Source organism: Chlorocebus sabaeus, chromosome 5 (assembly GCF_047675955.1).
Source record: "Chlorocebus sabaeus isolate Y175 chromosome 5, mChlSab1.0.hap1, whole genome shotgun sequence".
In the NCBI taxonomy this organism is placed as follows: Eukaryota; Metazoa; Chordata; class Mammalia; order Primates; family Cercopithecidae; genus Chlorocebus; species Chlorocebus sabaeus.
In genome coordinates, this window is record NC_132908.1 from 44,052,544 (window position 1) to 44,077,177 (window position 24,634).

The 24,634-nt window shown below is 37.3% G+C and overlaps 1 protein-coding gene across 1 annotated transcript in view; it reads right to left on the bottom strand.

The window, feature by feature from the left end:
• Positions 1–24,634, bottom strand: part of ITFG1 (integrin alpha FG-GAP repeat containing 1) — a 287,705-nt gene that overhangs the window by 42,513 nt on the left and 220,558 nt on the right. Inside the window, exon 14 of the mRNA XM_007992185.3 lies at positions 7,577–7,655. Within this exon, the coding sequence (XP_007990376.2) occupies positions 7,577–7,655 (79 nt within the window). The remainder of the gene's footprint in view (positions 1–7,576; positions 7,656–24,634) is intronic.

Sequence of the window (24,634 nt, forward strand, 5' to 3'; positions counted from 1 at the left end):
ACTTAGGTATTTCACATTTTTTGAGTGATTGTGAAATGTATTTTTAATTTTGGTGTCCATGTATCCATTGATAATGTACAGACATACAACTGATTTTTGTGTTCTTGTATCCTGCAACCTTGCTGAATGTACTTCTTGGTTGCAGTAGTTTTTGCTGAGTGTGTGTTTTTTATTCCTGGAGGTCGTCTATGTATACAATTATGTCATCTGGAAATAGTGATGGTTTTACTTTTTTCCTTTCAAGTTGGTTGCCTTTTGTTTCCCTTTCTTGCCTTATTCCAGTGAATTTACAATTAGAGTGGTTAGAGGAGATATCCTTGCTTAGTTCCTAATCTTCGATGCACACCATTCAGTCTTTTATCATTAAGCATAAATTCAGCTGTAGGTTTCTTGTAAACATTCTTTATCAAATTCAGGAAATTATTATCTATTCCTATTTTTATGACAGTTTTTATCATGAATAGTTTAAACTTCAGTGCTTTTTCGGCATCAGTTGATATGACGAGGTGATTTGTTTTCTTCTTTACTCTATCAATGTGGTGTACTACAATGATAGATTTTTGAATCTTGAACTGGCATTGTGTCCCTTGCACAACCCCCACTTGGTCATGGTATATAATTCTTCTTATATAATGCTAAATGTGTTCTACTCACTAATTTTTTTTCCTTTTTTTTTTGGTAGAGAAGGGATCTTACTGTGTATCCCAGGCTGGTCTCAAATTCCTAGGCTCAAGTGATCCTCCCGCGTCGGCCTCCCAGAGTGCTGGGATTGCAGGCATGAGCTACCATGTTTGTCCCACTAATATGTTTTTCATGATTTTTGTATTTAAATTCGTGAGGAATATCTGTCTACAGGGATTTTGTACTGTCTGTCTGGTTTTGGTATCAGCGTAAACCTACAAACTAGAAAATGTTCCTTTTTTTCCAAAAGAGACTGTACAGAATTTGAAGTTAACTCTCTTATTTTTTTGAGACAGGATCTTGCTGTGTCAGCCAGGTTAGAGTGCAGTGGTGCAATCATGGCTCTCTGTAACCTCGACCTCCAGGGCTCAAGTGATCCTCCCACTTCAGCCTCCTGAATCGCTGGGACTACGGGCACATGCCACTACATCCAGCTTATTTAAAACATTTTTTTTCTAGACACAGGATTTCACTATCTTGCCCAGGTTGGTCCCGAACTCCTGAACTCAAGTGATCCTCCCAGCTTGGCCTCCCAAAGTGCTGGGATTACAGGCATGAGCCATCGCATTCTACCAGTTAACTGTATTTTAAGTGTGTGGTATAATTCTCACCACTTGGGTCTACCTATTTCTTTTTTGCAAGTTTAAAAATTATGAACCCAATTTCCTTAGTAATTTTAAGATTATTCAAATGATACATTTTATATTGGATAATTTGTGATTGTGTTTTTCAAGCAGTTTGTCCATTTCTTCTAAGATGTCCAATGTATGTGCATATTATTCCCTTATTATCCTTTTGATATCTTCAGGGTCCACAGTGATTCATCTGATTCATTCCTGACACTGACAATTTATGTCTCCTCTCTTTTTTTTTGTCAGCCCTGGTACCGATTTGTCAATTTTATTTATTTCCTTTTTAAATGATTTTATCTTTTGTTTTTCTGTTTTAAATTTCAATAACTTCTGCTCTTATTTCCTTCGTCTTGTTTATTTATGTTTGCTTTTCTTTTTAGGTTGTTGAGGTAGGTGCCTACATTATAAATTTGAGACTTAACTCTTTTCTATTATACACATGCGTTGTTATAATTTTCCTCTCAGCACTGCTTCAGCTGTGTCCCCAAGTTTTTGACACGTTGTATTTTTCTTTTCATTCAGTTCAGTGTACTTTAAAAATTTCCCTTGAAAATTTCTCTTTGACCCCTGGATTATTTAGAAATATGATGTTTAAGTTTCAAGTGTTTAGAGATTTTACTATATTTCTGCTGTTGATTTCTATTTTAATTTCATTGTGGCTGGAGAATACTCTCTATGGTTTCACTTGTTTAAATTTTTTGAGGTTTTTGAATTAAAATTTTTTTAATTGCCCAGAACTCAGTCTATTTTAGTATATGTTCCATGGGCATTTGAAAAGAATGTATTGCTGTTGTTGGGCAGATTATCCTGTGAATGTCTACCAGATCCTGTTGGTTGATAATATTGCCGAGTTCTGTATCCTTGCTGATTTTGTTTGCCAAATCTTGAGAGACAGATATTGAGGTCTCCAACTATAAATGTAGATTTGTCTATTCACCTTTCAGTTCGATTTTTGCTTCATACATTTTACAGCTCTGTTTTTTGATGCAATTAGAATTGTTATGTCACGGGAGGGGAGAGGGGCTGAAGGTTGAGCGGATTACTAATGGCCAGTAATTTAATCAACAATGCCTCCAAAATGACGCTTCTCTAAATCCCAAAAGGACAGGGTTGGGAGAGCTTCTGGGTTACTGAATACATCCATGGGCTGGGAGTGTGGTGTACCCCAAGTTCCACAAGACTTGTGCTCAGGACCCTTCTGAACCTTGCCTTATGTATTTCTTCATGTGGCTGTTCATCTGTATCCTTCATAATATCCTTTATAATCAGCCACTATATGTAAGTATTTCCCTGAGTTCTGTGAGCCATTCCAGCAAATGACTGAACTTGATGAGGGAGTGAGTCATGGGAAATGCCAATTTATAGACTCTCCATCAGAAATACTGGATGCCTGGACTTCTGATTGGCATCCAAAGTGGGGAAAATCTTGTGAGACTGAGCCTTTAACTGTGGGATATTAGTCTGCCTCCGGATAGTGTCAGAATTGAATTAAATTATGAGATACCTAGCTTGTTTTGGAGAACAGGTTGATGTGAGGCAAAACCCTACACATCTGGTCACAGATGTGTTCTGTGTTCAATGAATGCGTGTCGTAGGACACTTATTTTTTCCCCTAGATCACAGCATGTGATTGCTTAACATCACTTCTTGCATAGACTAAGGGCACACAGAAGACAAAGGTTACTTATGTTTTTCTCAGATATATTAACAAATAGTAACCACAGAGGAAAAAGGAAAATGATTTTGCTCTGGATTTAAACAGTAGGGCCAAATAAGTAATTTATGGGGTAGAAAAGCAATTCTTGGTCTAATAATGTTATTATTCATAAATGACCAACAACTCACTAGTCTACAAAATTTTGCCAATGTACTCCATTCTACTAAGTTCTTATCAATATTGTTTAGGCAATTTGGATGCCCATTGTGGATCCCTGGCTAATTTACAAGTGTAGTAAACAAAATCCTAGATTCAAAACCAGAGGAGTTTAAGCTCCTAAAAAGTTCATAATAAAAATACTTCTGTTTTATTTTTTAAATCTGTTACAGGAACTATTATTTAGAAAATTAATGACTCCTCTGTAATGTAACTCTCTAATAATGTTTGACCATTCAGGCTTTGCTAGGAAATGGAGTAAGACCACAGAGTAATGGGTAAGAATGATAATCTATCTGTAAGCAATAGTATAGTTGGGCCAGGCCTTTACTGAATAATATTAATTTATGATGTTGTTGTTGTCTCTCTTTGGTGACAACAAACTTTCAACTTTTCAAACTTTTCTGATCACAGCCCACAATAAAAACTACATCATATGTTATTACCCAGTGTGAAAACACACACACACACAGACACACACACACATACAACTAAATAAAAATTTCATGAAATAATACTTTACTATTTGGGATGTACTCTGATCATTATATTGTTTTCTATTGTTCTCTTTTATTCTATTAAGTAAAATACCCTAAAAGCTACTACATTAATTTTATGACCCGCTAATGGGTAGTGAGTGACTCTCAGCTGCTCTAGGAGAAAATCTAGGCTGCAGTTTCTGAAATACATAAATGTAGTCATCGTCTTCCTACAGTGGAACATTCTCTGCTGATGGGGTAGGATGGGATGGAAGGTATGGTTTAACCAAGTAATGTTTCCTTGGAGTTCAACATGCTTAATATTTAAACTGGGAATTTTCATCCTTTAAAATTTGGGGCAGGGTTTCATGATGGCACCCCCTTAGTCAATTAAATTAAGTGCTACTTCCTTGCTTAGAATACATTTTTATGCATGAAATACAGCACGTTTGAAATATTTTAAAAGCTTTTTCTTAAAAAGCAATATATATTTAGTAAACAAAAATGCAAACAAATACATAAAATCCAAAACCCAAGAGATAATCATGGTAACATATGTTATTTTGTTTATATATCTGTCCTACACACAGACACACTTAAAAATCACATACATACAATTTGCATTCCCATGACCAAGATATAATTGTGGTAACATTTTATGCGTCATTTTGTTTAGATATTTTTCCTATACACAGACAAACTTAAAATAATACACATACAATTTGGATTTTACATGCAGATATGTCTTCCTCCAACTATTATAAACATCAAAAGGTATCTTAAAATATTTTGTAGGCTGGAGAATATTATAAAATGAGATAATTTATTATATCTCTATTTATACACATTTAGATTTTGTTCAAGTTTGTGAGTGCTTTTTATTTTTGTTTACGGTGTTCTGCCATGAAAATTTATGCATTCATTTGATTTATGCACTCAACTGCATTTATTTTTACCTTAGATATTTTTTCATTTCCTTTTATGCCTACAAATTCCCTCCTAATTTCTACTCCAATCTAGAGACAGGTAAATATTAGATATAGTAAGAATAAATCCAATGTTCCCTTACTGTTTTAGGGTAGATTTTTAAAAATCATGCTAAGTAAATATTGTTCCATTCACTTAAAAAAATAGTAATGGGTAGTGAATATTACTGAATGGAGTTCAATACCAGGTGCCAATGCCTAGTTTGCAGTATAAGTTTGGTGAAAATTTTGTTGACTGAATCAACAATCATATTTTTTTTTGTTTGTTTTTGAGATGGAGTTTTGCTCTTGTCACCCACCTGGAGTGCAATGGCGTGATCTCAGCTTACTGCAACCTCCGCCTTCTGGTTCAAGTGAACCCTCAGCCTCCCGAAGTAGCTGGGACTACAGGCATGCGCCACCACCCCTGGTTAATTTTTTTTGTATTTTTAGTAGAGACGGGGTTTCACCATTTTGGCCAGGCTGGTCTCAAACTCCTGACCTCAGGTGATCTGCCCACCTTGGCCTCCCAAAGTACTGGAATTACAGGCATGGGCCACTGAACCGAGCCCATCTTTTTAAAACAATGAAAAAGAACTGAAAACTAGTCAACAGTTATAGAAATGTACAAAGTGGAAAGTGAATCTCTTGAAATTGTGTTCCTCAAGATAAATGTTAATTTAATGTTTATCCTTCCAGATCTTTTTCTATGAAGTGAGAATTATTTTTTTATTTTATTATTTATTTATTTACTTTTTTCGAGACAGTCTTACTCCTTCACCAAGGCTGGAATGCAGTGGTGTGATCTCGGTTCACTGCAACCTCTACCTCCCGGGTACAAGCGATTCTCATGCCTCAGTCTCCTGAGTAGCTGGAATTACAGGCGACTGCCACCATGCAAAACTTTTGTATTTTTAGTGGCAACGGGGCTTTGACATGTTGGCCAGGCTGGTCTTGAACTCCTGACCTCAAGTGAACCACCCGCCTTGGCCTCCCAAAGTGGTGGGATTACAGGCATGAGCACCTGGCCTGAATTATTCATTTAACTGCACACAAATATATGTAAATAGATGTTTACTGTTGTACTGTTGTATTATATAGTAAAACAAAAAATAGAGGATTGGCTAGAGTAGCTATTGTATCTTTATACAAAATAGCCCCCAAAGAAATCAGGATTATCTGTATGAACAGACATGGAGAGATGTACACAATATATTATTATATGAAAAAAAAAGAAAAAGAAAGTATTCAAAAAATTGATGCATTGCTATAACAATTAAGAGATTTTCCCATTTTAAACCATCAGTGCATTCCTTAGATAATCAACTTGATTATGTTAAGTAGGCAATTCTTTAAAAATACAGACAAATTTAAGTTGTTAGTTTTTAGATAGGATTTTCACTGATACCCTACCAGTGAACTTAGTTTTTGGTTTTGAGTATTCTGGCTCTACCCGAGTTATACTAGCTTCATGAAATGTAATAAATAACTTCATCTTGTTGTCCTGTATTCTGGAACATCTTACCTAGCACTGAAATCATCTGCATCTTCAAAGTCTAAAAGAATTAACTGATAAAACCAGCTGGTCCCAGAGCCTTTTTTGTAAAGGTTTAATATGTACATGAATTAAAAACATAAGGAAGTAATTTGTTCAAATTATCGATATCCTTATTTATCTTCAACTACAGTGACTGATAGTGGTATATTAAAGTATAATTGTGGCCGGGCATGGTGGCTTACGCCTGTAATCCCAGCACTTTGGGAGGCTGAGGTGGGTGGATCACGAGGTCAGGAGATCGAGATCATCCTGGCTAACACAGGTGAAACCTCATCTCTACTAAAAGTACAAAAAATTAGCCAGGCGTAGTGGTGGGCGCCTGTGGTCCCAGCTGCTCGGGAAGCTGACGGAGGAGAATGGCATGAACCCGGGAGGCGGAGCTTGCAGTGAGCCGAGATCGTGTCACTGCACTCCAGCCTGGGCGACAGAGAGAGACTGCGTCTCAAAAAAAAAAAAAGGTGTAATTGTGTTTGTCAATTTCTCCTTGAATATTAAAAAAAAAAAAATTGTTATATGGAATGTTTCTGTGCTGAAGCAAGCAGTACAACTGAGACTCTTAAATGTGTGCAATTAGCTAAAAAAGTAAACTCACTCTGGGGTATATTTGATTTAGTAAGGCCATTATATAACATGGCAATGTTCATATAATGAGTTCTTCCTTTTTTTTTTTGGCCAAAAAAATAGAGGGGTGACAGCAACTCTGCTTATACTTCTTCATGGTTAAAACTCTAGGCATCTTAAAAGAAGCATATTCAGATTCCTTTTCTTATTTAGATAACTAAAATTATCACAGTTGTATTTACTGTAATTTGGATCTAACCTCAGTCAGTCAGCCATCTGTTAAAAGCAGACATCCTTTGCTCAATCTTATTTCTTTTTTGTCTTAACTGCATTTTCCTTTATTATTTATTTAAATGTATAACCAGATTTTTTCTTTATAACAATTTATCAAAAAAACCCTCTCTATATATTGCAGCTTCTATTCTACATATAAAAAAACCAGTAGTAGTTTATATCATAGTATTAATTAGATTCTTAATTTTTACTTCTTCTAAGATGAACTTAATTAACTAATTTGCACTTCACTCTCTGACCAAGAAAACACAAGTAATTTCACCCAATCTCTCTGCTACTTCAACTAAAAAATAAGGATAATGAGTTGGCTCCATTGTAATAGGGATCTAAGAAGAACTGAAAGTGAACATTTTTTGTCATAAGAACCTTTTATAATCTACCAATGTAAGTCTATGGAAAGACTAAATATAATGAAAGTGAAGATTTTTTTAAGGAGTGTGAAAACAATTTTTTTCCACCAGTTTACCTTGCCAATATATTGACTGCAGAAGTTTTTATACATTATGGACATATATTATTGTATCTGGTCTTACCTGATCCATTTTTCAGATACCCATTTGCATCAACAGTTGTATACATGATATAAGGTCCAGGTTGATTCACTCCAAAGGGCTGCAATAGAAAAAAAAATAGTTAAGGCTTGGAAAGTAAGTGAATTACTGGAAGTTTCAGGCAAATCTCTTTCAAAGCAAAAAATTCTTACACAGATGACAGTTACCTAGAGACCCCTTTCATAAACAGATAGTACATCAAAAGAAAGCCTGCTGTTTCCTAGGATCTTAGAGTTAAAAAATAATACACAAACAAAAAGAAAAACTGATTAGTAGAAAATTCTTAAGACTTTAAATGATTTAATAGTTGCATTTATTTAGTTCATTATTTAACTGGGTATTTCTAAGATCAAATATTCTGTTGAATATAGCATTGCTTTTTCCCTCCAGGGAGGGATTGGACATGGTTTACATTTTCCCACTAAAATATCAACATAAATAAAATCCATCCACAATAATTACAATAGAATAAAAAATACTGATGATTAGTTCTACCACATTTAAACTCCTGCACATTTAGAGAATACATTATTTTTCATTTAAGAAAAATCTGATGGATTGACAATGCCTCAATTACAATGGTGAGATTTATCTCTATTTCCTATTTCTGGAACATTCCTCAAACCTTGAATAAAATGACATACTCCTTCTCTTTAGAAACCAAGGCTAATTAAATAGAACATAAAGAAACCAAGGATTGCAATGGACATCCTAAGATGACAGAATGTTTAAGAAATGCTTTAAGTTCTTTTGAATATTTTTCACAGCATCAAAATTCTACTGATCTTCCCAGAAAAGTACAGAAAAGTTAATAATGACATTTAGATAGGTTACTGATGCTTCAAAAATGATTTTTCTCTAGGATGATAAGAAGTAATATGATTTCATCAACACCACAATTGCCTGACTGATATTTTAAGATCTTTAGAAGTCCATATGCTTCCAATGGCTATGAGAAAATAGGTTGCTATAAGGATGGAATTACTCATAAGACATTACTAATTGATTAGATGATTCATGAATAAATCACACAAATATGCAAAATAAACTTATTAAGAAACATTTTTATGTGGAAAGATGAATATTACACTTTGTACTACACACTACTTTCATGACAGAATTAGCAAAATGTATCTACATTCTTATTTTGCAGATGGGCAAGGAAAAGCATTGTTCTCTCTCCTACGTGTATTCAGTTAAAAAAAAATCAGGTCAGCATGTGTCTGATAGAGTCCTAAAGCTGAAGTTCACCTATCATCATGAACCAGTCATTCTGATATTTGAAGACAAGGTCTAGAGATCCTGATCCAGTTCCTCTACACAGTGGTTCTCAAAGCATGTTACAGGGAAACCCTGGGGGTCCCAGAACACCTTCAGAAGGTCACATTAGGTAAAAACTATTTTCATAATAATACTAAGACATCATTTGCATTTTACACAGTGTTAACATTTGTATTAATAGAGCAAAAGCAAAGATGTGGGTAATTAGCAGTGGCACCAAACAACGGCTATTCAGACTTGGGTATTTAGCTAACATTTTCTTGAAAATGGACAAAGTGAGTCTATCACTTTCAGAAAACCAAATGAAAATGATAAAATTTGAGCTTGTAAGTGAATATTGTAATTTTGAAAAACTTGCATCTGCCACTGTGAGCCTGATATCTTTCCAATACTTAAGAAACTTATGATTCAATCAGTGGTAATATTAACAAATATTATTTAAAAATATTGTACAATAAAATGTGTTAACATGAGGAAGATCTGCATAACTCAGTAAACCAAAATTTCCAAAATTACCAATGCATGATAGTACAAAACCATTCATGGGTGAAAGATCCATCTAAAGTGCAAGGTAGACAAATACATCTTAGTGTAACATAGTAGTGTAGAATCACTTCTGGAATGGTTAGTAAGGACCTCAAAAAAATCTGCCCCTCAATAAAAGCAATGAGAATACTGGCAGAAAGTTGTTGAAATCAACTTTTTCAGAACTTTGCAAAAATCCAAGAAGCACTGATTTAAGAAAAATGCTGAATTTTGGTAAGAACAATTACCTCTGTTGTGTTTTAAATTGCCTTATTTCCATGCCTCTCTCCCCAGCACTGAACTAGCCTTGAAAACCAACAGCTTTGCAACTAAGGTAGCTATGAAAATGAAGAGCCTACCAGGTACTGGAGGGGGCAGAACAGGTTTAGAGCTCCCCAGATATCCATTCCCCGAGAAATGTCACTATATGACCTTTCCGGAAGCTCCCTGAAAAGCTCTATTCTCAGGTTGTGTCTTTTTTTAATGGACTGAGAGCTTGCTCTGTGTGAACAAGCTCCATCACTGTAAAGTTTCTTGAAAAGAATCATCAGCAATTGTTTAACACTGCAGTTGCCTGAGGCAGTGATTATCAGTGGGGGTTAATGAGAGGTTGACCAAATCTTAAAAGGAAAAACGGAAATGAGATATTCATAGGGGACTCTAAAAAGCTCTGACTTATTTCTGGGAATCTAGAAGTTCATGAACATATGCAGCACTATGTTCATGCCGCAAAAGACTGGAGAAGGGCCTGACCTCTCATTTAAGGAAATATCTGGCCATCACGGCTGGCCATTAAGCTGAGTGGCAACTTCAGTGGCCACACACAACAAAGAATGAAGACTACAGTATTAGTCTGGGAAAGTTACTGAACAAACAGCAATAAGAGCAAAAACCACAAACCCAGGCAATGGGAGAAATCTGGGAAGATTTCTGGAGTTGATATATAGTTAAAAATGTCTAGTTTTCAATAAAAAAAATTATGACATGCAAAGACACAGTATGGCTCATACATCGGGGAAAAAATAACAGTCAAAATAACTGCCTCCAAGGAAGCATAGATGTTAGATTTATTAGGTAAAGACTTTAAATCTGCTATAATAAACATGTTCACCAGTCTGGGCAATATGGGGAGGCCTTGTCTCCATGAAAAGTTAAAAAAATTAGCTGGGCGTGGTGGCAAGTGTCTGTGGTCCCAGCTACTCAGGAGGCTGAGGTGGGAGGATTGCTTGAGCCTGGGAGGTTGAGGCTGTAGTGAGCCATGACTGCACCACTGCACTCTAGCCTGGGCAACAGAGTGAGACCCTGTCAAAAAAGAAGACTGTTCAAAGAATTAAAGGAAAGGAAATCATGTCTAAATAACTGAAGAAAATTATGAGAACACTGTCTCACCACAGTATCAATAAAGAGAAATCACAAAATAGAACAAAACTGAAATTCTACAGTACAATAACTGAAATGAAAAATTTACTAGTGAGGCTCAATAGAAGATTTAAACTGGCAGAAGAAACAATCAGCAAAATTGAAGACATGTAAATTCATATTATCTAGTCTGAAGGACAGAAAAAAAGGGAATAAAAAAATGAACGGAGCCTCTGAGACATATGGAGCACCATTAAGAATACCAACAATAATGGGAGTCCCAGAAGAGAGGAAAGAGGTAGAAATAATGTGAAGCAATAATGGCTAAAACCACCTAAATTTAATGCAACATTAACCTGTACACCCAAAAAGCTCAATGAATGCCAAGTAGGGTAAACTCAAAGAGATCCACGCCAAGATACATCACAATCAAACCCTACCTATCATATCATAGTTAACATTTTGAAAGCCAAAGAGTGAATGTTGAAAGCAGCAAGAGACAAGCAATTCATCATGGACAAGGTATCCTCAGAAGGATTAACAGCTCAATTCTCATCAGAAACCCAGGAGGCTAGAAGGCAATAGGATGACAAATTCAAAGTGTTAAAAGAAAAAGACTGTCAGCCAAGAAGTCTAAAATCCAGCAAAAATATCCTTCAAAAATGAACAGGAAATTAACATATTGCCAGATAAAACCAGAAAGAACTTGTTATTAGCACACCTGACTTGTAGGAAATACTAAAGGGAATTCTGGCTGATCTGAAAGGACACTAGACAGTAACTTGAATCCACACAAATAAATAAAGAGTACTGTTAAAGGTAACTGTAAATATTCTGTGAAGACAAAGTTGGGGGAAAAAAAAAAAGGAACTGTAGGTAAATATGGTATAAATACATTTTTGTCTGCAGCTCTTTTCTCCTACCTGATATAAAAAGACTATTGCTTGAAACAATAATTCTAAAACCATCTTGCTGGTCTCATAATGCTTGAAGATGTAATTTGTATGGCAATATTAGTACAAATTGAGATATGTTAGAGCAAAGTTTTTATCAGCTACTAAAATTAAGCTGGAATTAATATGAACTAGAGTGTTTCTAAGTTATGATGTTAATTGTAATCCTGAGAGCAACTACTAACAAAATGACTTTTTTTGTGTGTGTGTGAGACTGAGTATCGTTCTGTCACCCAGGCTGGAGTGCAGCAGCTCGACCTCGGCTCACTGCAACCTCCGTCTCCTGGATTCAAGCAATTCTTCTGCCTCAGCCTCCCGAGTAACTGAGACTACAGGTGCGTGAGACCATGCCCAGCTAATTTTTTTTTTGCATTTTTGGTAGAGATGGGATTTCACCATATTGGCCAGGCTGGTCTCGTACTCCCGACCTCCTGATCTGCCTGCCTCAGACTCCCAACCAAAGTGCTGGGATTACATGCATGAGCCACCGCACCCAGCCCAAAATAACTTTTTAAAAATAGAGTGAGGCCGGGTGCGGTCTCTACCAAAAATACAAAAATTAGCCGGGCATGGTGGTGCATGCCTGTAGTCCCAGCTACTCAGGAGGCTGAAGCAAGAGAATCACTTGAGCCCAGGAGGTGGAGGTTGCAGCAAGCCTAGGTCATGCTACTGTACTCTAGCCTGGGCAACAGAGTGAGACTCCATCTCAAAATAAATAAACAATAAATAAATAAAATAAAATAAAATATAAAAATAGAGTGAAAGAAACAACAAAAGAATTAAAATCATATCCTAGAAAATGCATAGTATAAAAGGATGCAGTAATGGTGGTATTGAGGAACCAAGAAAATATGACATATAGAAAACAAAAAAATGACAGCCATAATCTGCCTTATCACTAATTTCATTTAATATAAATGAGTTAAATGCTCCTATCAAAAAGGCAAAGATTAACCAAATGGATAGAACAATATAACGAACTATATTCCACCTATGTTATATACACGTTAGATTCATAGACAACAGATAGGCTGAAAGTAAAAGCATGGAAAGGTATACCATGGAAAAAGAAACCAAATGAGAAACGGAATGGCTATACTGATATCAGACCAAATACACCTTAACTTAATACAAATTGTTTCTAGACACAATAAAAGACATTGTATAATGATAAAAGGGTCAATCCATCAAGAAGACATAACAATTATAAGCATGTATGCACCTAACCAGCAGAGCCCCAAAGAATTTGAGGGAGAAACAGATAATTCAACAATAATAGTTGAAAACTTCAGTGTACTCGTTTTAATAATGGATAGAAAAACCAGATAGAGGATCAACAGGAAAAAAAAAGATGTGAACAACGCTGTAAACCAACTAGACCTAACAGACATGTAGAGAACACTGCATCCAACTCTAGCAGAGTACATATTCTTCTCAAACACACATGGAATGTTCTCTAGGAGAGACCTGGAGAACATAAAACAAGGTTTATGTTTTATGGTATGCGAGGCCATAAAACAAGCTTTAGTAGATATAAAAGCATTGAAATTGTACAAATGATATTCTCTGATTACAACAGAATTAGAAATCAACAATAGAAGGAAATATGTGGAAATTAAACAATATTTTAATAAACAAATACCAATGAGTACCATAACAAAGTAGGAACAACTCATTGATAAAGTTTCAAAATCCACATTGCAATCAACCTTAAGAAACTGTCACTTGATGACTTTTTGGTATATATCGATTATCTGAATAGGATATTAAAACACTCCCTTTTATTTTCTTATTTTTGAGGCGGAGTCTCACTCTGTCACCCAGGCTGGAGTGCAGTGGCACAACCTCGGCTCACTGGAAGCTTTGCCTCCCGGGTTCAGGCCATTCTGCTGCCTCAGCCTCCCGAGTAGCTGGGACTACAGGTGCCCACCACCACACCTGGCTAATTTTTTGCATTTTTAGTAGAGACTTGGTTTCACCATGTTAGCCAGGATGGTCTCAATCTCCTGACCTCGTGATCCACCCGCCTCAGCCTCCCAAAGTGCTGGGATTACAGGTGTGAGCCCCCGCACCCGGCCCAACACTCCCTTTTCTATTACATAGTTATGTGAGGCTGAATTTTTTTCATCTATTTCAACCAAGGCAACATACCACAAAAATCTGAATGTAAAAGGAGGTAAGGGAACATGCTATCTTCTATTACACTAAGCATTAAAGAGATTTAAAATAACATAAAGCAATGCCTCTCTTTTCCCTAATATTTTAATATGAAAAATATAGTGTTTTAAAAAATAAAATAGGTTATGTTAATATAATGGGTTATCTTTTAAAAACAGTATCATTTAAAATTATTTCAGTTTTAATTTCAAATAAAGTAATGTCAGTAGATGTATCTCACATAAAGAAAAGCTCTTTGGGGTCCATAGACCAAGAAGTTTGAGAATTGCTCTTCTACACCATCTGTATAATGAACACTTCAATTCCCAATTTCCTTTCCCAACTGAAATGATACAACTGATACCTGGACCTATAAGTCTTTTGGTTTCTTATCCCATATGTCATAGCATTAAGCTTCATTTTTTTCTTCTAAAATAGTGTGATTTATCTCCATATGAATGTTTAATACAAAATACACTAAAAATAGCTATGCTCATAGAAAATGCCAAGAGATCTGGAATAATTTTTACTTTGTGTTTCTTCTATACAATAAAGGTACAAGGAGTATTGCTGTATCTTTCATACCTTTTACATAGTTGGGTTATATTAGGGCGTCCTTTTAAAGTCACATCTGATGCTTGTTCAAAAGAATTCACGGAAGTTAAATTTAAACATATTAGTGATGGTTCAATTTTTCATACTATCAGTAAAAAAAGACTATCATTGGCACCCTTTTTCTCATTCTAGGATGTGTCACACTGATGTAATGCAGTTTAGGTGTTGTATCATATAGATTCTTTCTAACTAACCTCATCTCTTGTGTGCCTACTATCATATAAAATTGGGGTTGGAATACCTCTGTTTTCTTTAGAGACTTTTAAAGTAAGCCAAATCTTGGTGGTTTCTATGTTAGTGTCAATTATCTGATTATCTAAGGGTTTGTTTCAAGGTCTTGGGCTCCTACAATGGAGTGCAAATAATACTTTAAATCATTGGCTCTGGATGATGAAATAAAAATGGAAAAACATATAAAAGATATTGTATTAGGTATAATCAATAATTAGGTATTATATGATATAAATTCATGATTCTAAAATATTAGAAAAATAGTTGACTTATAGAATGGACTTAACTTTTCTCAAGGGTAATTCTTAAAAATCCTGTTTATTTTTTAAGTGACCATTCACTGGCATTTGTCTTTATCTTCATTAACATTAGCTGTAATGCTCAATTTAGTTTAATATTGAAAATTTTATATTGTTTCTTACTCATTTCTTTAAGACATTAAATCAAATATCATTTCCTTTAATTCTGGTTATTTTCCTATGAAAACTACAAGATATTTTCCCTCTGACTAAGGTAAGTAAAGGACTGTAAAAAGGCATATTATATGCAGAAAATATCTGTTATCATCGTTTTTTCTATCTTTGGTACAGGAATCATGATATTACCAATGTCAGGAGTGACAAAAGAAAGGCAAACAGAATTAAGGAGTGAGTAATATTTTAAGGAATGTCAGATAAATCAGTTATAATCAATAAATACTGGTTGAAGTAATGCCTGCTATACTTTAAAGCATGGTAAAACTGTACCAAGTCAGATCATTCACTTCACTAAAATAAAGATAAGAGGGTTTTTTTTTTTTTTTTTTTTTTTTTAAAAGACAAGCTCTCACTCTGTTGCCCAGGCTGGAGCCCAGTGGTGCGAACACAGCTCACTACAGCCTTGACCTGTGCTCAGGTGATCCTCCCACCTCAGCCTCCTGAGTACCTGGGATTACAGGCGTGTGCCACCACATGCAGCTAATGTAAAACATTTTTATTCTGTAGAGACAGGATCTCACTATGTTGCCCAGGCTAGTCAGACTAGTCTCGAACTCCTGGGTTCAGGCAGTCTTCTGCCTCAGCCTCCCAAAGTGCTGGGATTACAGGTATAAGCCACAGTGTCTGACCCAAAGATAAATGTACTTGGCCTGTGCTTTGTCAGAATGTTCCTAAATAGAATAGGTAAAAGCCTGAGACCCCTTCTGATTGAAAAGATGAAAAAGTTAAAGTCACCTTGTTCTGTTGCATATATTAAAAATTAATTGTTGTAACAACGGAAAGAATTGTGTTTCATTAGGAGATATTTCTGTGAGCATTAATAGGGAATGTTTTTCCTTTGCATCAGAGCTTTTCCAGAAGGCATTTCTCCTGTAAATAGCTTGTAATTTATTTTTCAAGTTTTCATACTTAACAGTGAATATGCTATTGGGGTGAGAGATGCGATGGTAAACTTATCAACGAGGGCCCATTAAAAAGCAAACCAAATTCTAGAGAAAGCTCATTTATTCATACCTCAAATATTTATTATGTAACTGTGTCAGGCACTGTGCTGGGGAGTAAAGACTGAATAATCAATAAGACACAATCCTGAAGGGACTTAACACAGATACTCACCCACTTTAAACTATAAGTGACAGTAGCAGGACTAGGCATAGGGTGCTAAGAAGCAACAGAAGGTGCATCCAATTCTGTGTCAAAGGGAAGCCAGGGAATTCTTTCTTGGAGGAAATGTTGTCTGAGTGCCAACTCGAAGGTCACACAGAGCAAACTAGGAGAAGGTGAAGAAGACAAGGCTTCGGTACAGAGGCAGGTGTAGGAGCAGGAGGTGATAGAGGTGACAGAACATAGCGGTTCAGGGAGCTGATTATAGAGTTGTGGGGCGGGGCGTGAGGAAAAACTGCAAGAGATAAGGCTAAAGGGGTAAACCAGGGCTCTATCTCAGGAAGCTAGATTTAGATAATCTTTCAAGGGTACAGGGGAGCCACTGAAGGTTTGTGCTTTAGAAAGATCACTATTGTAGTATGTTTTTGAAGGATAGCTTAGATAACTGCAGCCGTCGGAAAAAAAAAAAAAGGCCTGAAATACAGTAACAGGACAGAGAGAAGGGACAGTTGTGAGGACAGAATGATAATCTAGTAGATTTGGGGGACAAGGGAAAGGAAAAAGTGAGCCAGGGAACATGGGAAGAGGACTGGGTTTTGGGGGTGGGGAACGTTAGATTTCAGGGTCCTTCCTTGTAAGTGACTCAGATACAAAGGTCTGATATTCAGAAGAGTGGTTGACATCATTTAAAGAGTTTAGAGTAGTCCCTGCTCATGTGCAGTTTCGTGTCCTGTGGTTTCAGTTACTCATTGTACAATACCATAATGTATTTTGAGAGAGAAATATTCACATAACTTTTATTACAGTATATTGTTAAAACTGTTCTATTTTATTATCAGTTATTATTGTTGTTAATCTCTTCTGTGCCTAATTTCTGAACTAAGCTTTATCATAGGTACGTATGTGTAGGAAAAACAAAGTGCATAGGGTTCAGTACTATCCAAGGTTGCAGACATCCACTGGGGATCTTGGAATGCGTCTTTGTGGATAACGGGGGACTATTGTATATACAGTGAGAAGAGAATCTAGGATGGAACCTGAAAATCACCAACATTTAAAAGATAGGCAGAAGAGAAGTCCATAAAGAAACCTGGAAGAATGGCCAGACAGGTAGGAGGAGAGCTGGGAAGAAAGAGCATGAAGGCAGCTGAGAAAAGGGAGTGTTCCTGTAAGTGTTGGCAGTATCACATGCAGCTGCAGTGGCATAAGCTCAAAGGCTAGACGATAACAGTGGGTTAAGGATACTGAGGTAAGGAATTTGAGAGATCCAAATGCAGGCCACTCAAGCAGTTTGGCTGAGAAAAGAAAACAGAGATGGGTAGTAGCTGGAGGGGATGTGGGTTTCAGAAGGTACATATGTATATATGTACAGATAAGAGACTTAGACATCCTTGATTGCTGAAGGAAAGACACCAGCAGACAAGTGGAGGCCGGATACATAGGTCAAATAAACAGTGGAACAAGGCCCATAAGGTTCCTGGAGAGGAGGCAGGTGTGACCTCACAGCACAGCTGGCACATTGGTTTTCAGTTAAGAGGAAAAGCAATGAGAATGGGTGTGGAGGAAGGGATTATATTTAGTGCTGCAGAGGTCAACTGACAAATTGTTATTATTATTACTATTATTTTTGGGATGGAGTCTCACTCTGTAGACCAGGCTGGAGTGCAGTGGCACAATCTGGGCTCAGTGCAAGCTCCGCCTCCTGGGTTCACGCCATTCTCTTGCTTCAGCCTCCCAAGTAGCTGGGACCACAGGTGCGCGCCACCACACCCGGATAAGTTTTTGTATTTTTAGTAGAGACAGGGTTTCACCGTGTTAGCCAGGATGGTCTTGATCTCCTGACTTCGTGATCTGCCTGCCTCAGCCTCCCAAAGTGTTGGGATTACAGGCGTGAGCCACCGTGCCCAGCCCAAGTGACAAATTATTAAACACCAGGCCCTCTGTTAGTTTCTAGGATATACTGGCAAGAAAAAGAGATACTGTTTTCTGCCCCCATGGAGCTCTGTCAAAGGAATGTGCACAGAGTCTTTTTGAATATGGGGAAGTCAAAGACTACTTTTAAACCATCTGCTCTCCAAGGGGAAAAGTACTTATCTGCCTGCTTCTAGATTCATAATCCACAAAGTGGAAAAAGTCACTAGGCTTTGGTGAAAAGAATTACCAAGTTACAGAGAAAAACACCATTATCTCCACTGACATAGTGAAAAGTCAGAATACGCCTTATACTAGGATTAAAAGATTTCAAAAATTAGTTGGATATTTGAAGGAAAAAAAATCAGAAAACAGGAATATAAATACTCTTTTGAGTCCCAGATATTTATGGTAGCACTCACTAATAATACTGATATTTATCATATCAATATTTCACAAATGTGTGATGTTTAAAAAGATTTACACAGTAAGAAAAAGTCAAGAAGTCTAGTATACCTCTAGTCATATCTGAAACACAAATGGAATACCAACATTTCTCAAAACATTTGGAACTTACTATCCCTACCAATACAGGGATATTATAGAGGCAGGGGTATAAACAATAACATTGACAAATAATAGCAGCTAAACTTTTTGAGTGTTGATTGTGTATTAGGGCCTCCTATGGTCTATCTACATTAATTCTCTAATTTTAACAATAACCTTAAGGTAGTGTGATAGGCAGAATAATGGTGCTCCAAAGATGTCCATGTCCTAATTTCCAGAGCCTGCTGAATATACTGCCAAAAAGGACTTAGCAGATGTAATTAAAGATCTCAAGATAGGGAGAGTATCTTGCAATATCCAGGTGGGGCTAACGTAATCACAAGGCTCCCCATAGGAGAAAGAGGAAGGCAGTATGGGTTAGTGTCAGTGATTTGAAGATGCAACACTGCTGGCTTTGGGTATGGAGGAAAGGGCCATGAGCCAAGGAAGATATGCAGCCTCAAGAACCTGGAAAAGGTAAGGGGATGTATTCTCCCCAAAACCTCCAAAAAGGAATGTAGGCTTGCTGACAACTTGATTTTAGTTCAGTGAAACATGGTTCAGGCTTCCAACCTCTAGAATTGTAAGAGAAAAAATCTGTGTTGTGTTAAGCCACTAAGTTTATGTTAATTTGTTACAGCAGTGATAGGAAACTTACACAGGTTAGTTTTACAGACATGGAGAATGAGGCTTAACAGAAGTGAAATAACTTCTCCAAAATTACTGTAGATAGTTGAAGAGATTTGCATTTTATGGATTATTTTCTTTTTTGAAGTAGGAGGGAAGGTTAACTACTGAGAACTGGAAACTGGGAAAGTAGAAAGGGTATTAAATAGTTCTTATGAAGAAAGAGAACTTCTGGTATGACAAGTAAAATGTGTATTTACAACACACGGAAGTATTTAGAGATGATGGATTAGCCTTAAAGTACTCTAGAGGGAGGAGTGGGTGGGATGGGTAGTAGGTGGTGGTATGGGTGAAATAAAATTGGGCATATAATGATATTGTTGAAATTGGGTATGGGCACAAGAATTTTATGTATTTGTTCTTTTTTTTTTTTTTCTTTTTTTCTTTTTTGACAGTCTTACTCTGTTGCCTAGGCTGCAGTGCAGTGGCGTGATCATGGCTCACTGTAGCCTCTACCTCCCCAGGCTCAGGTGATTCTCCACCTCAGCCTCCCGGGTAGCTCGGGTACAGGTGCACACCACCACCCAGGTAATTTGTGTATTTTTTGTAGAGATGGGGTTTCAGCACGTTGCCCAGGCTGGTCTCAAACTCCTGGGCTCAAGTGATCCTCCTGCCTCGGCCTCCCAAAGTGCTGGGATTACAAGCACAAACCACTGTGCCCAGCCAAGGAGTTTTATTACACTAATTTATACTTTCATAGATGTTTACAAATTTTTAAAAAGTTAAAAAAATCAAGATAGAGAGCAATAAGTGACACACAGGAAGATACACTGATAAAAGCCAGGAAGTAAAACGGACAAAAACAAACTTCAAATAAAGCAAAACCAGTAACAATGCAAGGAGAGCTTCCAGTTTCTGGTCTGACATATAAAGTTCTTTAATGTTGTCACTCTAGTTCTCATAATAAGAAAAAAGCAAAGAAATAGAAAATCAACAACTTTTTTTAGATCTTTCAGAGAACTAAGGTCACAGGACAAACTGCTACTCTGCAAACTGGAGAGACAGACAGGTGGAAACAGAGTCACAGCTTACAAGAAGCAGACACCCAAGAGCAGAAGATCAAAGATGGAGCCAATACAGGTAAGAAGACTTAACTGAAAAACTGCTGGAGGCTCAGTGTAGACTAGCTTGAGTGTTCAAAACTCCAAGGGTTCAGGGCAGGGGGGAACCCTCACACTTACATTTTTGTGAGTTTTACCTCCAGGAATTCAACCAGATTCTCACTGTGAAGACTGGAGAAAAATACCTTCATGTTTCCAGCAGCAGCATGAGAAGGTAACCATTCTGAAACATGCCCAGAGCTCTCTGTTCTCCCTAACAGCCTGCCTTCAAAGAAAACTTTTACTAGAGCTTAACTGACTTGGGTTTAAAAGCCTAACTGACCTGGGGAAAGGGAAATACTCAACTTCAGCTCCCTCTCATCTTCCTGTGTCACCTAAGAAGACAGGGAAGCTGAGAAGCACTTGTGAAGGTCACAGCCCAGGGACACAGGTTCACTAAAATAGTGAGACCTAATGACAAGATGACAGAACACTTTTTCTATCCCAGTACTTCATCAACTGGGCTCCTGTGTAACAGGGAATTACAGTCCAAAGCACTGCAAACATTATCTTTCATTTTTTTTTTTTGAAAGTATAAGTATAAAAAACCTTTAATTATGTTAATTATGAGATTTTTAAACTGTATTACTGGAGAAAAGAGACCAAGTCTCCTCGTAATACTTTTCTTTTTCTTTTTTTTTTTAAATTATACTTTAAGTTCTAGGGTACATGTGCACAACATGCAGGTTTGTTACATATGTATACTTGTGCCATGTTGGTGTGCTGCACCCATCAACTCGTCAGCACCCATCAACTCATCATTTACATCAGGTATAACTCCCAATGCCATTCCTCCCCTGTCCCCCCTCCACATAATAGGCCCCAGTGTGTGACGTTCTCCTTCCAGAGTCCAGGTGATCTCATTGTTCAATTTCCACCTATGAGTGAGAACATGCGGTGTTTGGTTTTCTGTTCTTGCGATAGTTTGCTAAGAATGATGGTTTCCAGCTGCATCCATGTCCCTACAAAGGACATGAACTCATCCTTTTTTATGGCTGCATAGTATTCCATGGTGTATATGTGCCACATTTTCTTAATCCAGTCTGTCACTGATGGACATTTGGGTTGATTCCAAGTCTTTGCTATTGTGAATAGTGCCGCAATAAACATATGTGTGCATGTGTCTTTATAGCAGCATGATTTATAATCCTTTGGGTATACACCCAGTAATGGGATGGCTGGATCATATGGTACTTCTAGTTCTAGATCCTTGAGGAATTGCCATACTGTTTTCCACAATGGTTGAACCAGTTTACAATCCCACCAACAGTGTAAAAGTGTTCCTATTTCTCCACATCCTCTCCAGCACCTGTTGTTTCCTGACTTTTTAATGATTGCCATTCTAACTGGTGTGAGATGGTATCTCATTGTGGTTTTGATTTGCACTTCTCTGATGGCCAGTGATGAACCTACAAAGAACTCAAACAAATATACGAGGAAAAAACAACCCCATCAAAAAGTGGACAAAGGATATGAACAGACATTTCTCAAAAGAAGACATGCATACAGCCAACAGATACATGAAAAAATGCTTGTCATCACTGGCTATCTTTCATTTAAGAAGGAAACCGACACACCAAAGGAGACAAAAACAAGGACACTAGGGGAAATATTTGTCTCCAACACAACAGCTACTGCAAACAGTAAATACAGCCTAATTCCTAGTCAGATCAACCTTAAAACTTCCACAGTAAAGGTCTGCTACCTTAGTTCCCTTCACTTAACACATCATATCCAGCTTTCAATAAAAAATTACAGGGCATGCTGAAAGGCAAAAGACAAAACAAAACAAAAAGTCCGAGGAGACAAAGCAAGTATCAAAACAAGACTCATATATAGCAGACGTTTTGGAATTATCAGACCAGGAATTTAAAATAACTATGATTAACATGCTAAGGGTGCTAATGGAAACAATTAGACAACATACAAGAACAGATGGTTAATGTAAGCAGAGAGATGGAAACTAAGAATCAAAAGGAAATAGAAATAAAAAATACTGTAATAAATGAAGAATGCCTTATTGGACTCATTGATAGATTGGACATGACCTAAGAAAGGATCAGTTAAGCTTGAAGATGCCAAAGGTGTAAATACACATAGTAGGAATACAAGAAGAAGAAAGAGAGAAAGGCAGAAGAAGAAATATTTGAAGTAATAATGATTGAGCAATTTCCAAAATTCATGACAGACCTCAAGCCACAAAACCAGGAAGCTCAGAAAACACCAAGCAGGAGAAATATTGAAAAAATCTATACCCAAGCATATCATATTTGAACTGCAAAAAATCAAAATCAAAGAGAAAATCTTGAAAGAAGCCAGAAAAAAGAAATGGAAGAAAATATGACTGGGATTCCATATAAAACTGTGATATAATACAAAAAGTGCTCATGTGAGGTTGAAAACCATGAATTAGGGTGATATGGTTTGGCTGTGTCCCCACCCAAATCTCACCTTGAATTGTAATCCCCATAATCTCCCCATGTCATGGGAGGGACCTAGTGGGAGGTAACTGAATCACGGGAGCGGTTTCCCCCATGGTGTTCTCGTGATAGTGAGTTCTCAGGAGGTCTGATAGTTTTATATGCATCTGGCATTTTCCCTGCTGGCACTCATTCTCTCCCCTGCTGCCCTGTGAAGAGGTGCCTTCCACTATGATTGTAAGTTTCCTGAATCCTCCCCAGCCATGCAGAACTGTGAGTCAATTAAACCTCTTTTCTTTGTAAATTACCCAGTCGTGGTTATGTCTTCATAGCAGCGTGAGAATGGACTAATACAGAGGGGGCCGTGCCAATACGTAGAGCTACAGGTTTTTCTTCAGAAATGCCCAGTATCTTAGGCATAGGAGGGAATAAGAGATAGCTGGACTAACCCAGGGCTGAAATTCTCCCAGGCAGGTACAGTGCAAAGTCAGTGCTTTATAGGAGTTCAAGGTACTGGCAGAAGTAATGTTGGTGTGTGGTAACTAAATAAGGAGGTGGGTAAAGACAATAGTGGGCTGATACAGGTTGAGAGACTAATGGTTTTAAAGTGGAACAGGTATAATTAGAGTAATAGAGTGGGAGAGCTGGAAAATAGGCTGTGGTCAGAGTTGGATAAATGAAATTAGGGTTTCAGAAGTGAAACCATTCTGGTAGATTAGGTTCGGGCTATGGCCATGGGAGTGAATAGCTAAAACTGAATATGAATAAAACACTCTGAAGTTTTCAAAATGGAGATGAAGGAATATGGGTGGGATCGGTTCATGAGCGGAGTAATTTTTTCCTCTTTCTATACACCTGATAGTCTGCCTATCAGGTGTGACAGAACACGTAACCAGCAGAAGAGCTATTCAACTCATGAATTAACTCAAGTGGAAGAGAATACTATATTGGATGTACATTTTCTCTCTGTTTCACACTGGGTCACATCCATTATAACACTTTTTACTATGATCTGATGTCAAAGGAATATGAAGAAGAACCACTTTCTCAAGAAGTAAATAATTTCACAAGTGGGCATACATTTGACATTTGTGATACTGGGTAAGTACACTGTGCATTTGTTTACATGCTGATAAAATTGTGATCTATGGTATCAGTAAAATATCAGAGAGAAGGAAAATGATATATGTGAAGGGCAGCTCAACACGATCTTAATTTCAAAGAAAGTCATAAATGAATTAATGGGAGGCAGATACATTATCTGCAGAAAAGCCCAAAGGTGCTGGGTGGTAAGGGTAGTCATTACAAAGGCAGCTCTGCATGCTGGACTTTACTTATGTGACTTTCCAAATGGTTCTGTTCACTGTAAGATAGAAGTGGCTTAATATTTTAAGATAAGGAGACAGGAAGCCTTATGGATCTTAGAAGTGTCACCTGCCTGGCCGGGTGCAGTGGCTCGCACCTGTAATCCCAGCATTTTGGGAGGCTGAGGTGGATGGATCATGAGGTCAGGAGACCGAGACCATCCTGGCTAACACGGTGAAATCCCGTCTCTACTAAAAATATAAAAAATTAGCCAGGCATGGTGGCGGGTGCCTAGTAGTCCCAGCTACTAGGGAGGCTGAGGCAGGAGAATGGTGTGAACCCGAGAGGTGGAGCTTGCAGTGAGCCGAGA